This window comes from Thalia democratica, chromosome 4 (assembly GCF_965202585.1).
Source record: "Thalia democratica chromosome 4, ktThaDemo2.hap1.1, whole genome shotgun sequence".
NCBI classification, from domain to species: domain Eukaryota; kingdom Metazoa; phylum Chordata; class Thaliacea; order Salpida; family Salpidae; genus Thalia; species Thalia democratica.
In genome coordinates, this window is record NC_139168.1 from 40,162,063 (window position 1) to 40,180,160 (window position 18,098).

Sequence of the window (18,098 nt, forward strand, 5' to 3'; positions counted from 1 at the left end):
ATATGTAGTTTCAAATGTTCAACTGGTTATTGATTGCAATAAAACGAAGTAAACATTTACTAACAAATTTCAAATAAGCAGTAAACTAATGACTTGAAAATTTCATATGTTTAGGCGTGATATATTTCTAAAATTCTGAGCACAAGTATTAAGCTTTTCTATTTTATTATTTTTTTAGGTTTTTATAATCTTAACATTAACTAAAATTTATGATATACATGAACTAACACTAGTTTTTCAAGATTAACATATAAGCAAATCACCATTGTACTATAATAAAAAAAACCTCTTTATTTTGATAGATTATAATTAAGATAAAAAGAGTATCACAATATAATTGATATTTGTTGTAATATAAATTGAAAATATCTTGGTCAAACAGCTTTAAACCAATTTGGTATAAATATAGTATAAATAAGAAATTAGTGTTTTTTTAGTTCTATTGAAAGTAAGTTAAACAAAGTGTAGATTAACGTTGATTGATTGAATTAAGTTTTTTTTTTACTTTAAGCACAAAAGTATTGTCATGAATATTAAACTGTTTTTTAAAAACAGAGTTTCCAAATACTTTTAAAAAATTAGATAGAACTTAGTCAGTGGGTACCTCAAGGCTTTTAGTTTATACAAACATTTCTTCTAAAAGCAAACGAGTAGAAATTTCTAGCTACTTTTACAAGTATTAGAAAATATGTATATATCAAAACGTTTAAGTTAGTCATTTTGAAATTGTTGCTAGATTTGTAAAAAAAATTTACCTGTGTTACACCAAGTTAAAAGAATAAAATATTTTTGTGTCATAGCATATGAAATATATTTAGCAGCTTAATAAGAACTTTTTAGACTTCCTAAAAACTTGTTTTGCTTTTTTAAATACCTAAAAACAGTAATACTAAGGTTCTGACTGGAAATATTAAAACATGTTTAATTGAACTATATCATAGAAACTTGTTCTTTAGTACTATTTTTGTTTTAAAGTCTTTTTTAAGCTTCAAATAAAAGTAATGTTGCAAGAAAACAAATGTCAGTTAAATTTTTTACTATATTATAAGTACTCATACTTAGACTATAAGTACTTTTATAAAACTATAACATTTTTAATTTACATAGTTTAATGTTAGGTATGTATTAAATATTTAAATTTGACTGAACTAGTTTTCAAGTAATAGATTGTTTAGTTACTGTTAAAACAAAAACAGCATTTTTTCATTTTTTTTCTACAAGCTTCATAAGAAATAAACAAATTTATAATATAATGCATTCTTTTATTTTTTTAAGTTACCTTTTTTTTTAGGTTTTTGATAATCATAGGAAACTAAGTACCACTTGTCTTAAGTTTATTTAAAATAGTTTTTCTAACTTTTGCAGAAATAACACTAAACATTTTACAAATTTTAATTAAAAAATACTAACTAACATTATTTCGAAAACTAAAAATGGACATTATTATTTTTTGTTTGACAATATAAAGAAAGAAACCGTTTACAGCAGATGTTTTATACACACTTGTTTACTTTGTTTTCTATTGATCGTTTTAGGTCTCTTTGTTTGTGTAACATTTGCTTGCATCTTGTACAATTTTTTTACTGGTTAGATTAATATAAGGCTTAAAAAAATTTACTTTAGTTTCTTAAAAAAAATTTTGGTCTCTCTAATGTTATACGTAAACAGGTTTAATTTTGACATTGAAATTGTTAGTGTGAGCGGTTGGTATAAACTAATTAAGTATAATTATGTACATTGTACATAATTCCAACTGTATTGAATTTGATCTAAAAGTTCTAATATTTTTTGAAAGAGTTAATCAAAGAAACTTATTGAGAAACATGTGTGTTTAGTTATATCTCTAAATAAAATTAATACATTTATCAGTTTTGATATACCTAAATAAAGTTTATACTTGATAGTTTCAAGTCCGAAAAAACAAGAATTTAAGTCTTTAAGTTAATTTTATGTTGTTGTAAAGTCTAAAATCAACTTAATATAAATATTTTTCGCAGAATTTTACAAATAATTTGGATAGAATTAAAAAAATTGATAAAATTCAGTAATTTGTTTTTGTTTTCAACTAGAACTGTTTTTCTAAGCGTTTCAAAGCTGTATAAACTAATAACTAAATTAAAAAAAGAACTAAAGTTAAAGTATAATTTTTTTTGTAAAACTACATAATAAGCTAGAACACATTAGAACACATTAGAACATATAAGAACACATAGATTAATTTGTGTAATAGCTTAGAAATGTGTAAAAAGCCTAAAAAGTTATTACTTTTAAATATGAAACTTAAATGTTTGCTTTTAAATGTGGCTTTTAACAGTTACGAACAAAATAAAAAGAATATAGTATTAATTACAAAATATTTTATTTGATATTTTTTTTTAAACTTTAAAATGTAATTTTGTTTACTATCTTTTATCAATTTTTAAAGTTTCAGATCTTATTTCTGTGGCTAAGAAGAAATGTATACTTTCAAAATTTTATCAGCTTATATTCTAAAGTGAAGCAACACATGCTCCCCAACAAACTGTTGTTAATTTCAGCCATTTTTCAATCCAGAACGATGCAATTGATTTTGAGAATAATTAACAAACAATCAGTTCTACGATTCAGAAAGTAGTAATTTATTTGAGTTTCTCATGTGTAATGTTTTAAAATTTTCGCTAACGGCCGTATTTTTTGTAAACTCACTCAAAATTGTATTGTCTACTTTAAAAAAAAATCATGAAAATCTTCTTAACTCATTCACAGTTAGAAAACATATTTTTAGAATGTATTAAAATTATTTTTTAATCAACGGGCCGGATAAGTTTGCTTGGTGGACAAGCTTTTTATTCCTGGTTTAGAATTCACTATGAAATAAGTTAAACTATTTCCGATTAAAAGTAGTTTGATATATCTTATTCTGTTTAATAACCAAAAAAGTGTTTTTCTAGTTGCCAATTTAAATTTAATATGTTTAAAATATCTTCAAGTTTTACAGGAGATAACTTCTAAAACTAAACTTTTGCAAATTTTAAGTTATGTTAAATTATTCCAGCTAAATACTTTGGTAAGGGTATATAGCTTTTATAAACTGATATATTACATGTTTAAGTTAGATAGAAAAAAACAAGTATATGAAGTGTTTTTTAAGTTTTTGATTACATAAAGAAAATTTAGTACGATAAAGAAATTCACGCTGAAAATATGGTCTAAGGACCTGGTATATAAAAAGAAGTTTTAAGGTATAGTCAGTTTAGTAAAAAATAACAATAAAAACGTAAAAAGAAGAAAGGTTTTGTTGCCACTATTCTAAAAGTTTTGATAAGTATACTACAGTTACAATTTCTCCTTCATATTTTACGCAATTAACCTTAAGTTTTTAATGCTGCTTCTCGCAATTTAAGAATAAGTTGTATTATAACAAATTAGAAAGATTCAATAATCTTTTTTTGACTAAAAAATATAATTCTAAAAGTAGTTTGTAATTTAACCATCAGAATTAGAAAGTTTGGGAATGATTGCTTGAAAACTTTTGGAGAAGATAAATTGTAAATAAGTGTAATTTATCTCCTTTTTAATTTGGTCTTTCTAAAAGTAATACTTTGAAATTTCCAATTTAGATTTTGTATATTTAGTCTAAAAATCTATTTGAATTTTGTAAACAATAAAAGACAACTGCGAGCTAGATAATATGAAATTATTAGAGATCAACTCGTAAAAAAGTAACTAACATCAAAATGACCTTGATTAAATCTTAAATGGATGTTATTTACTTTTTTACACATATTTATAAATTTTATATCATGTACTTTTTACTTTATAAGATCACAATAAAATTTCTCGACTTACTGATAAGGAAAATAATCAATTCAAAATTTTAAAATTTATTAACAAAACAATGTTTTACTCACTTAAACAAAAAATAACGAGATCATTACTTGATTAAAATCTTATTCAAATAGAATTCTATTTTCGATATTAATACAATAAAATATATATATCAAGTTGAATTTAGAGTAAAAAATTGTACAAAATAAACTTAAAAACTTAAAAACTTTTTTTTTTCGGATTTAAAACTGTTAAGTATAAATTTCATTTAGGTACATCTATCAAAATTGATAATCGTATTACTTTTATTAAGAGATATAAATAAATACGGGTGCACGACTATTTAAATTCGGACAATTCAAATTCTTACAAAAAAAAATTGAAAAGGCCACAACTAAAAAAGTAATGCATATTTGTCAAATATAAAAAATATATATGTAGTTCCTATTAATATCTACAAACTGTTTTTTTATTTTTGCAAAACATTAAATATTTTTTGTGATATGGCTTAAATAAAGTAAAAATTATAGTTATTTTTAGTAATTTAAAAATATCTTAATCTTTTTTTTTAATTTTGCAAAAAAGAAAAAGTGGCTTGTAGGTTTTAATAAGATCTACATATGCTTTTTTTATATTTTTCAAATTTATATTACTTTTCAAGATATAGTGTTTTAAATACTTTTTCAAGAATTTGAATTGTCGGAATTTGAGTTGTCCGAATTTGAATTGTCATGTAATGTAACCAACTAAATACATGTGTTTCTCAATAAGTTTCTTTGATTAAATATTTTAAATAATATGTGTATTATTGACCTTCGGATCAAATTCAATACAGTTGTAATGACGTACAATGTACATAATTATACTTAATTAGATTATACCAACCGCTCACATTAAAGACTTCAATGTCAAAATTAAACCTTTTTACGTATAAGATTAGAGAGACCAACATTTTTTTAAGGTTAAAAAATAAATGTTTTAACGCTTATACTAATTGAACCAGTAAAATTTTATTTATATAAATAGAATTTTGTTTGAATAATATTTTATTTTATTGATGACCTTGTTTTTTTTTGGTTCAAGCGAGTGAAACGTTGTTTTGGTAATAAAATTTAAAATTTTGAATCGAAAGTTTTATACCATACTAATGTTTTTAATTAACCTTTTACTAGCTATTACTTTAGTATTAAAATTAAATGATTTACAATAATTTCTGTTGAACTTTAATTAAGCTACATCGGGGTCCAAAAGTGGGCCATTACAGAAATTTAGGGGGCAACGAGGTCATAGTTTCAAACTTACACTAAATATTTTGGAGTTGGTGATAAAGTCAAAAAAGGTTTTAGGCGTTTTTAATGGTAGTTTTTTGAGAAATCTTTATGGAGGGGGCCATAGTTTTTTTAATTTCTTTTAAAACACCTTTTGATTAAAAGTTTGGGAAACCCTGAGCTACATCGATTTACTGAAAAACACCTCTTTAAACTAAACAAAGCGATTAAATGGAACATTTAGGTATTGATAACTGTAATGTACCTATCTTTACTGGTTCATTTACAGTATTTTTTTTCAAGTTTCACCAAACTTTTAGACTTTTTTATCCAATAATTTCAAAAAATTAACAATACACCTGCTTAAAGTGTATCTAAAATAGACGTAAAAAAGCACACTTAGATTAACACAAATACTTAGTCTATACATTTAAAATTTTTAATAAATTTTTATATTTAATGGTAGATTTATGTTAGTAGAAAGAACATTATATTTAATGACATAAGTAATGTCATTAAAGATGACATTACTTGTTGTCTTTATAAAAAAGTTTTATTAAACATTTGTTTGCTGTTTTTAATTATTTTTGCTTTTGACTTAAAAAACTTAAACTTAACTGAGCTTTATTAAACCGTAAAATAAACTGTTTTTTTTACCGCTTATTCTGATAAGCATCAAAAATATTAAAAAGTAACTGTTACAAGAGTTATAAAGACAACTATTTTCAGAAAACATTATGTAGTGATTAATTAGAAAATAAAAACTATAAGTTTAACTTTGTTAAGAAAACAAAAAAATTATGATAAAAAAAACTAATTGTTTTAAGTTTGTAACTAGACCTTTAAAACGTTGCATTCCTTTATTTAAACCTGAGCTCTCTATCATTATCAAAACTTGTAGTAGACTTTAGCGTAGTGATAAATAATCATTACGACTCGATATTCAATAAGTATTTTTGTACACCAGGTCCTTAAACAAATTTTTTTTTAGCATTCTCATTTTCGTGTTCAATAAGTTGTTATAATTATTATTATTGAACATGTGAATGGCTTAAAATTATGGGTAGCTATCTAAATTGAACGAGCGTACAAAGTTGCACGAGGGGACAAAATTGCACGAAGATACTTTTGCACGAAGATGATTTTGCACGAGGGTAAAAAATCTCACGAAGATACTTTTGCACAAAGGGTCACTTTTGCGCGAAGACACTTTAGTACGAGCAGACAATTTTGCACGGGTTAATTATTTATTTATATTTTTTTTTACTATCACTGTTACCCCTAACCTTTACCTTCGATCAGTGACTTTTTTTTTTTTTTTTAGTTTTTTTATTTTAGTTTATTTATTTTACTTTTTTACTCTCGTGCAAAAATGTAACTCGTGCAAAATTGACCCTTAGTGCAAAATCGTCTTCGTGCATTTTTGTTCTCTCGTGCAATTTTGTGCACTCGTGCAATTTTGTTCTTGTGCAATTTAGTCCCCTCGTGCAATTTAGACCCGTTCCCTAAAATTATATATACAATAAAAACCCAATGGTTGAAGCGCAGATAAAAAATAATTTTTTCATACGGAAAGGTAAAATTCTCTTCTTAAATAAATAAACAAGAGAAGTTATTTTAAAAGCAATAATTTTACAGTAATTTATGATTTATGTCGATAAAATATAAACACTAATTAAAAGGAAAAACTATCTAGCATTATTTTCATAGCTTGTCAGTAATTTCTAGCCTATTTTTTGTAATGTTAATTCTAAGAAGCAAATTTATTTGTTTTATTTATGAATTAATTCTTTTAAGACTATATTTTACAAACTAAGTTTCGGTCAAAAACCTCGTCAGTTTATTTTATCGTCAGTTGTTTTATTTATATTAAATTTGTCTAAATAGTTCAAATATATTTGTTATGCTATTTTTTTTAATATTCGTTATAGTACTATATAAAATTTAATCTAATATTTAATTTTCAATCTGTAAAAAATAACTTTATGTGCCAGTTTTGTATCTTTAATAACTTTAAACATGATTCGAGCTTAAATATATTATAGTTGTTTATTTTGTGCAAACTCAAAATACTTCTGTATAAGGTAGTATTTTTTATATATATATTTTTTTAATCATTAAGTTGCTTCTTATGTATTTAAAAAAAATATTTTTTTTTTTTTAAACTAAATATTTGAAAATTAAACGAATCTGTTTTAGCTCCAATAATACTTATTGAAAACGTTTATAAACAGTATTTAAAAATGGAACACGATAAAAAAAATAAAAATTTTATCAATTTAACTTGGTGTATAGAAAGACCTTTCGGCCATCGTGCTACATAAAAACTAATTACTTATTTTTTTGTGTTATAAAATAAAGAAGAAGAAAACTGTTATTAGCATTAAAAAGTTGTAATTTTAGCAACATAAATTTATTAAAAGTAAAAAAAAAACACACACTAAACGAGAAACAAAAAACAACATGATATTTTAATCATATTAACTGATCATTAAAAAAAATATATATAACTGATATTTTAATTAAATTTTGATTATATCAATAACTTGGGAACGGGTCACTTTTGCACGAGCGTCTTTTTTGCACGAAGGGACACTTTCGCACGGAGACATTTTTGCACAAAGGGTCACTTTTGTACGGCGACTCTTTTGCATGAGCTTCACTTTAGCACAAGTTGACATTTTTACACGAAGGGTCATTTTTCACGAAAGTAAAATAGATATATAAAATATTTAAAAAAATAAATTAAGAAAAAAACACAAGAAAAAACAATATAAAAGATTAATTAATTTAAAAAAAACAGAAAAAAAAGTTACCGACCGAGGGTAAGGGTTATTGGTAATAGTGATAATAAAGATATATAACAAGAAGAAATAAAACATTTCAAAAATAAAATAAAAGTAAAAAACTACAAAAAATAAAATACAACAAACTACAAAAAAAAAAGAAATTAAAAGTGTTTACAAAAAGTAAACTACAGTTAATAAAAAACGTAAAAGAAAAAGTTTACCACCCGAGGGTAAGCAGTAATAGTGATAGCAAAAAAAATAAATAATTGAAGTTAATAAAAAAAATATTAAACATTTTAAACTTGTAAAAAAGTCACGCCGTGCAAAAGTGCCCCCTCTTTCTAAAGTGACGTTTGCGCAAAAGTGACCTTACGTGCAAAAGAGTTTATGCGTCCTAAAGTGACGCTCGTGCTAAAAAGTCACCGTGTAAAAGTGTCCCCTCGTGCAAAAGTGTCCCCTCGTACAAAAGTGACAGCCACCCCAACAACTCAGACCTATTGATTTGTTTTAAAATGTTTATAGTTGTAAATATATACTTAGAGATTCAACTAAAAAAGATAAACCACGTAACAACAGAAAAAAAACTACACTAAAATTGTTTACTACAAAAATTTCTTATAAAAATAATAAATAAAAACTAGCTATGATTCTTTCAATTTATATTTTAAACTGTAATTAAAAAATTTAGCATTTTTAGAGCAATTGTATTAACGACTTTGTAACTGTAATTACATTAAAAAAAATACTAACTTATTAGATGAAATTTTAAAAATTTCTACGTTGTTAAGTTTTTAAAGTTTGAAAAGATTTTATAAAATATTTGTTACAAAACCATATATATGATTTAATAGAAATAGAAATATATCCTTTTTTACAGTTTTTTTACAAAGATAAAGATTAAAAACTCTTTTTATACTGAAAAGAAAGTAAACAAATGTTTAATTATAAATAAACATAAAAGTAGTGATAAGTAAATCATTTACTACTTCCTATCGACATAAACATGTTTGTTTTTATAGTTTAAACTCTAAAAGATGCATACTAAACAGTTTTGGAGTTTGTTAGTCGTTGTTGCAGTTTCTTTGACAAGAATAGGTTCAGTAAGTGATTAAAATTGCATTATTAAATAAATGTTTTGTTTACTGCTAGTCAAAAAAAACTATTAGTTTTCAGTTTAATAAAAACTACTAAAAAACAAGTAGTATTTGCTTTGTTATTAAATTACAGGTGTATTAAACTCTCGGTATTACATAACTATATTTTTAAAAAAGCAGTAAAGTTAAATAGTTTTACTTGTTCAGGGTTTGTTTTCTTCTTTATCTGGATCCACCCTTCTATATTTGACAGACAATGTTGGATCTACAGTCGACGCAGTTTCTTATGTTTTCACAGGAAGGGCAGCTGGTAATCTTATTGGTTCAGTCTTTTGTGGACTCCTTATCAAATACTATAAAAAGTACAAGCCATTACTTACAATTGGTGAGTTTCTGTGCGAGTCTTTTTTGAAAAATGAACTTTTGAACGTGATGAATTTTTTTTTTACTTTATATTTTATAAAAACTTAGACTAAGGTACAAGTCGACAAATAAAAAAATGCTAAAACATAAAATATTGAGCAATGATAACAATACTAATTTTCAGTTGAGTTTATTTAGCACGAATAAGTTTAACTGATAAAAACAGATCATCAAGTACAAATTTGTGAAACCTGGTCGTACCAAATAAACTTAACTGAACACTAATACTGTTACTTTATAAATACTTAGTAGAAAAATGGAACTTTAAAACAACTACGTTGAAAATATTTTCCACTATATCAAATAACTTATTTAACTAACTTGAGTATTGAAATGTAACAACTGAAAAATATTTATAGTTTTCTACCTATAAACCAAAAATGATTTTATTGGGTAGGATTCAAATATGCACGAAGAGAAACCTTTTGCACGGAGTATCACTTTTGCACGAAGACGCTTTTGAGCACGGGGAGTCACTTTGCACAAAAACACTTTTTCACGAAGACGATTTTGCACTGGTTGAATTTATTTGCTTAATTATTTTTTTATTAATTTTAACTTTTCTACTAATTTTTTTTTTGTTAGTTTAAATTTTATATCTATTTCATTTTTTCTCTCTACCACTATTACCCCTAATCCTTACCTTCGGTCGGTAATTTTTTTTTCTACTTTTTGTTTTTTTAATTAGTTTAATTTAAATTTTGTTTTATTAGCAATTTTCATTAGTTATTATTTGTTTTTATTTTTATTATTACTGTTACCCCTAACCCTTACCCTCGGTCGATAAGGTTTTTTTTTTGTATTTTTTAATAATAGTTTTTATTAGTTATTTTTTTAATTAGTATTTTTACTATCACTGTTGCCCCTAACCCTTACCCTCAGTCGGTAACTTTTTTTTTTCCTTGTTTTTTTTTCAATGATGTTTTTTTAATCTCGTGCAAAAATGATCCTTCGTGCAAAAGTGACCTTACGTGTAAAAGTGTCTTCGTGCAAAAGTGACCCTTCGTGCAAAATTTTCTTTGTGCATACTTGATCCGTTCCCGATTTTATTATAGGTTTAAGTAACTTCATAAGAAATCTCTAATATATCTTATTGCTAATAATCAACTATTCGATTGTAGCTTCACTATTTTTTTGCCATAAAATTGTTTAAAGAATGGTCTAATTATTTCACTAAACAGTTACAATTTTTTTTTAATTTTTTAAAAATTACATACTAGCTAAATCTAACAATTAATAAATTACACCTTATCTAAATGTGGTCCATACTCTACATATGGTCCATATTCTATGTTCAGCTCATTAAGTAATTTTGTCCGTCCGTAAATATTTTTAAGATATAAATTACACTAAACAAATAAGTTTCATAACATTAAATAAAAGTTTATAAATAAACTTAATTATGAGTAAGCTGTTGTGATAGTTTTTTAGTTGTATTGTTACAACTTAATGGTTGAAACAAACCATTTTTCACTATAAGTTTTCAAAAAAAGCAGACGCGAAACTTTAGTTTCTAAGAAATCCAGTCCTTTATCTACAAAAGACTGCCACATACGAGCAACCGAATAGAGAATTTACCTACTCCTAATATTTTTTTATTTTTTAAACAAAAAGATTAATTTATGTGAATTGAATTATTTAAAGTGTTTAGACTTGATAAAATGGTTACTATACATGAAAATATATTATATTAAGTAATTCTACTTTTATAAATCTTCGCAATATTTCTTTTTTAACCAAAACAGCTTTTTTGTCAGAACTTTAGAAAACTAGTTTTGTAAAACGAAAATAGTTTTGGTTGAGTTAATCATTTATTAAACTAATTAACATTTTTCAATTTAAACAGGCATAGGAATAGTAATTAGCGGTGTTTTAATGCTCATTACTCCTTGGATACATTCTTTGGCCGGATTAGTTGTTGCATTTACCCTGACTGGACTACTATTTGGTTACCTTGACGCAGGTACTAGCTGTTGTTAAAACTACGATAATCTAGATTTACTTATTATTAATCAAGTATAGCTAGTTTATATAGTTTTGTAACACACTTTATAGTACTAATAATCAAAATTACTAGGATCACAGTCAATGTATTTAAATTTATGGGGTGAAAAAGACTCACGGCCATACCTCCAGTCTTTTCATTTTGCTTTTGGAATCGGTGCTGTATTAGCACCAATAATAGGTATTTTTTTAAATGATTTTTATAATGTTTTTGTTTTTAAATAAAGTAAATAAAAGAATGTCATACTTATATATATAGCTTATTGAACGACGAAAATACGCTCAAAATATTTGGTCCTAGGATCTGGTGTACGAAAAAATATTTCGGTTATCGAGTCGCACACCACGGATACCTTTTAACGTCTTGTCCAGGATATTCCTTTATAAATAAACAATCAAAACAAAACCGTAACACTTTTTAATTAAAATGTAACGCAACTATAAGAAAAAATTAAGTTTTAAAATTCTGCAAAAGGACTCTTAAGTTCTGAAAATTTAAAGAGTTACTTTATTCTTAATTAGTGCTTTAGTATTACTAGAATACTGTTATGAAAATACACAAAAGAACAATACTGGATTTTTTTAATGAATCAAATACAAAACAGATTAAAAGTTTTTTTAAATGCTTAAAAAGTTTGTTAACAAGTTGAATTAAAGGTTATATTTGAACGGCTATTTAAATTTAAGAAAAAATTGTATTTCATTTGCTTTTAGTATTTATTTTGTAAACATTAAATCTTTTTTGTATATAAAAATACGTTAAAAATTTAAAGCAGTTGAATCAACATTATAGTACCACACCTTGTGATTTTAGAACACAGTGAAACATTATAAACTTATTAGTTTCAAGTTTTTAGGGAAAGTTTAGTATAATCCAAATCAAGTAATCACGCTTAACTGTAATAAGTATTAAGGTTTTTATTATTGTTTAAATTTTTATAGTTAGTCGGCACCAAACAAAAAAGTTAATAAAATAGCACTTTAACATAAAAATATTTTAACAATGTCATATGCTTTAAAATCAATTTAAAAGTATAAAAGTACAAGTTTAACTAAGTCACTACGTTCAGCTGCTCCATTCTTGGAAAAGGCAGACTCAGAAAGTGACACCGAGGAAAGTTGTCAAACTTCTGACACATATACAATGTACAGCAATCTTAGCACCTACAATTCATCAAGCGAGTCTGTAGAAGAAATTTTTAACCCGGTCGGCTGGACATATGTAATATCAGGATCTTTCACAATTGTGACTGGAATCGTCATGGTAGTTTTAGCGTTGATTAAAGCAGAAGAAAAAATTAAAACTTCTTCAACTGAAAATGAAAAGGAAGAAAAAGATGAAAAAGACGAAAAAGAAGAGGAGCCTATAAAAGACTTGATCTGGTTATTTCTTCCAATTATTATTTTCTATTTCATAATCGTTAGTCTAGAAACGCTCTACCAAAGCTACATTTACTCAGTTGCCCTTTGTTCGGATCTAAACTTCACGGTAAGAATTATTAGTATAATTAATTTTTCGAAAATCAACTTAAGTAGGTTTCAGAATCCGCATGGTTAAACACTTTGTTTTGGATCGGATTTATGACTGGCAGGGGTTCTGGAATTTTCTATTCTAACTACTTTTACCCGAAAACAATGATACTGTTTAGCTTAATCGGAACTACAATTGGTTTGGTCAGTCTTTTTTTCAAGTTGTCAACGTAGTTAAGTAAATTAAAACAACAAACAATGTAGGTTGTTTTTGCAATATTTGGTCAGACTGTACCATTACTTTTCTGGATCGAATCATTTTTTCACGGGTTTACTGTAGCATGGTTTTATTCTTGTGGTTAGTAGTTAAAACTTTGATAAAGTATTATATAGTATTTAAAAGTACTCTAATAAATTAAAAACTAAATGCTACTGTTATATGTTTTGCTAAAGTACTTAATAATTGACTGTTGTACCTAAATGTTTAATTGATAAAACTCTTGACCTTTTTAGGACAAACATATTTATAACTTTTGATATGATATAGTTACCTTCAGATAATTGTAAAATAACATAAAGTTAAAAGTAGTCAAAATACATGTTACAAAACTTTTAAAAGTTTTTGTTTAATTTACTCACTGAAATGCAAATTTCGTTTTATTTAAACTGAAAAACCACTTTTAATCAAAATGGTTTAGTACATATATTTAACGTATGTTTTTGTGAAGAACTTATTACCAGTTTTAAATAAATTTGCATTACATAACTTCACCAAAATCAACAGGAGTATCGTGGACTAGCCAGATAACGAACGTTTCAAACACGTACATATTCATATTTCAAGTTGGAAACTCGGCAGGCAGCATGATTACTCCCATCATTGCTGGGACAATATTTGTCACACTCCCTTTTAATGTGGTTAGCTTGCTTAGTGCTGTGACATAAGTAAAAAAAAAGTAATGATCTTTGAGCGTGTGAAAGTTTATTAACTTTAAAAACGAACTTAGATGAGATGTTTTAAGACATTAAAAGTGCAATTTTACTATAAAGTTTGGTTTTTAAGTGTAGATTTGCTCTATAGACACGATAAGTCATGTTTATATACGTTTAATAAAGTTCTTTTTATGATTGAAAAATGTTTGTTACAGGTTTATCTTTTAACCGGTCTTGCAGCTGCCAATATTTTCGTTACATTTTGGATGCTTTATATGGGAAAACGTCATGAAAGTTTCCTACAGCAAAAAAGTGAAAGCTCACCAAAAATTCATTCAACTGGCTTTTAACGATAAATAAATACCAGACTATAATTTATTTAAGAACAGAACTGTTTCACAACTATTAATTAAGTATTAAATAATACAAAATAGTGAAAATTTTAACTGAACTGTTAAACTTTATACCGATTTAAACTAAAAAATATTAAGAAGCTAAATTATAACTAAAAGTTTAGGCATTGAAAGTAGCATACCAAGTATTTAACTTATTCTCTTTTACTGAATATATTAATTTGTACAGTGTTAAAATATTTTGCAATTTTTTATACACTAAGCTTTTTTTTGTCTAAGCATTCTATACTTATGCAGGCTAACGTCAATCTTGTAACTTATACTAATAATTAGAATAATAAAATAAATCATATTTAAAGAATAAACTACAAATAGAGTGTTTGTAAAATTGTTTATGCTGTTTGTTCTGCAAAAATTGAAATTTATTTGAATAAATCAAAATCCTTAAAGAGGTTAATAAAATATTATGTTCAATAAACTTAAATTATGCTTGAAGTTTTTTGTATGCATATTGAACAAAATACTAATTATTTAAAGAAGTTGTAACTAAGTTGTTACATAAATATATTGTACTTATCTAATTTTTTATCTTACATAAGTGAATTTTTTATACATAAAGCCAAAAGATAAGAAAGATAGCAATAGAAGTGGATTGTTACATAAGTAATTTTTAACGATCATATTTAACAAAATCAGTTTTAACTTGCAAACAATAGTGTAGGCATGGTTGACAAAATTAGATTTAAAATAAATTCAATAATTTTTGATTGTATTACGAAAACGTTTAGAATTGTTTTTTATTTATTTAATGAAAGCTGCATATTTTACTCAAAAGCTAAAACAAGTAGTTTTTATAGGTATGCTTTATCCAAATACTACTCTGTGTATGAGCAAAACCTGACGCATTCATATAAGAAATAATTGTTAAATACAAATAAAAGAATCAAACAAATTACTTAAACAAGTTTTTATTTTTCATCTTTTTTGTTTAAAAACTATATCGATTAAAGATTATTTAAAAAAGTGCTGGCAATATTGAAAAATCGAGCTTTTATAGTGACTTTTTTAATATCAAATTTTACAGTCTTAAATAAATTATAATGTATACAATTATAAGTATAACCGTTTTATAAGCTCACTACATTTGTTAATAATATTTATAATTATAACTAAAAGTTTATATGCTACAGATTTAAATATTTAGTTTTTTATTGTTGTAGTACTAAGCATAATTCCAAAAATACTTAACAAACAAGAAATATTGTTGTTTAGTATTAATTTAATATTACAATATCAATATTATTTAACCTTTTTTAACATAAAGATTTATTAGTTAGATTATTAATTTTTTATTTTTTGTTTTATAAAATTACGTAAATACATTCATTTTTGTAATAAGTTTCAACATTCTATTAACGAAATTGAAGACGTTTTTTAATTAAAAAATGGAAGCAATTCTAAAAGAGTTGTTTTTATTTGTTTTTAACATAAAATTTTTTGTAAAATAAATAAAAACTAAGATATACACGTGACAAGAAGATAATTTTTCTTTTTTATAGATATTGAAAAATATGCTAAAAACATATACGTGCAAAAAAAGTACATTGAATTTTTGTTAGCTTTGTTGATTAAAACATAAACATATATTATGTACTATAACATATATTTATCAATGTAATGTATTTTAATTCTTTAGCAGTTTACTTTTATAATAATATTTTTTATAGAATTTAATTTTGTTTTAAAACTTAAAAAAATTATTTTTATAGTTCTAGTTTTCATTACGAGATAGACTTAAAAACTATAAACGCTTGTTTTTAAACCTTTTAAAAAGTTTTAATACATGAATTTTTCATAGATTTTTCAATGTACTTATGCACTCAATTGATTATGTTCATTTCATCTAATATATATAAGTCTTCGACCTATAAAACTTTCAAAAGAGCTTTTTATAGTTTTTGATGTACAGTTTTATAATTCAAAAGTTTTCTTAATTTGCAATTTTCGTGTGTAAGGTCAAAATTTACCTAGGTTCTTAACTACGTCAATCAGACTTACACTTAAATTTTTGAGAATTATATGTTATAAAAATCTATTGATCAGCAGAACATGAGCTTTTATGAAAGAGTTAGTGGTTGTTTATACAGTGTATAATACTGAGCTGATCTTTCAGCTAAACTTTTGTTAATGTAATAATCTTATAATAACAAAAGATTGTTTTAAGTAAAAGTTAATGTTTTAACAATTAAAATTGGTTTTAATTTATAGTAAAAAATATAAATACTTGTAAAAAAGAGTTAAAGTTTGCTTTTTTAAATTTATCAATTTTTTTAATACGTATATATTCTTAAAACATTTCTGCAGTTGTTTTGACTAAATTTAATTTGAAATATTTATTAAGTGTTCTAAATACAATATTTATATTAATTTATTTAAAGTTATTAGCTTAATTATAACACAGAAGTAATTTTAATGCTTTATATCTATTTATATTATATAAACCTTTATAAAGTCTTTAAAACCATCTTAATTATACTTGTAGAGAACTTAAACTTAAAAAATACAATGATGAAAGTTTTCAAATTGTTTAAAACTACCGGATGTTCAACTTTTTGCAAGTGTAGAATATGTAAACAAAAACTTTTACTAAAAAAAATAGAACAAGGTTTACGAAAACACAAGCTTTATTTAGTCACAATATACAGTAACAAAATGGAACTATCTGACATATCTATTTATAAAATAAAGGTGTGTAGTTCTTACTTAAAATCAAAAAAACTAAATGATGATTGTGAGATGTTAACCTTCTTAAACTTGATTCCGAAATTCAATGAAAGCAATAAAAGTAAAAGCAAAACAACTAAAATTGTTATGAACTTTGTCCATGACTTTTTGCATCATTATGCAATCGCTGTGGTACAAAAAAGACTTAAGTCTAAACAAAACTCTGCAGATTTGTTAAAATGCTTACGTAGAGAGTGGAAGATTTACTGTAGAATTGTTAAAAACATTAGGAAGATTTTTTCTTTGATTTATGAAAAAACGATTTGGATCACGTACCAAGACGAAACTCATTTAATTTTCCTCCGCTGGGTAGTGCACGAGCTTTTAGAAGACTTTCATGATGCTGTTGCTGTAGTTACCTCTTCGTATGTTTTTGACAATTTTCCTGTAAACAAATCTGATGTTGAGGTTTCATCAAAACTAATTTTAGATGCATCAATTCATTTTAAATATTTTAAGTAGTTTATTTTTTCTTCAGCTTTTGTTTAAAACACAGAAAAAACGTTATTGCTTTACAACAAAAATATGCTAAACTTTAAATTTTCATAAAACTGTATAACAAATAAAAACCTATTATCAAATGAGCTTTATAGCATAATTTCAGTTAAGATAGTTCATAAGCAAATACCTAAACAAGTGTAAAGTTTTGAAATAGAAAAATCAAAACTTGTTTACATTATATTTATCAATTTTTTAAACTTATCTAAATTTTATTTTTTCCTAACAGAAATTTGATAGTGCTTTTTTTATCACTTATTTATCAAGTATAGAAAGTTTAATATTATTGACGTTATAAGCTATAACTTTTGTGTACTTTTAATTTGTTAGGCAACAAATGTTTTTTTTTTAGAAACTAAGTTTTTTTTTTTTTCATCTGGGTTTTTGTAAAATAAAATTCGTTGTCTTATTCTAAATCATATGAAATTAAACTCAGTTAAATGTTGTAAATTTGTAGTTTATGAAAAATTCTAATTATATAAACATAAAAAGTAAATTATAATAGGATTTATAAAAGTATTAACAAATATGACAGCTAGAAAAAAAACTTTGATCACTTAAAAAGTTTTAAATAGTTTTAGATTATAAAGATTAAAGTTCAATACTTAAAGTTAAAAGCTTATGATATAACTATCACAACTTTTTTTTTAACTATTAGATTCTGGAAAACTTGTT

General features: G+C 24.6%; 1 protein-coding gene across 1 annotated transcript; it reads left to right on the forward strand.

Moving 5' to 3' along the window:
* The first annotated feature begins 8,898 nt into the window (after window positions 1–8,898).
* LOC145833361 (sodium-dependent glucose transporter 1A-like) lies at window positions 8,899–14,138 on the forward strand. Its single transcript, XM_082940542.1, has 9 exons — window positions 8,899–8,964; window positions 9,166–9,343; window positions 11,228–11,344; window positions 11,459–11,566; window positions 12,456–12,874; window positions 12,922–13,059; window positions 13,120–13,213; window positions 13,640–13,773; window positions 14,004–14,138. Exons 1-9 carry the CDS (start codon window positions 8,899–8,901, stop codon window positions 14,136–14,138), a joined length of 1,389 nt encoding a protein of 462 aa, XP_082796668.1.
* Window positions 14,139–18,098: the final 3,960 nt, after the last annotated feature.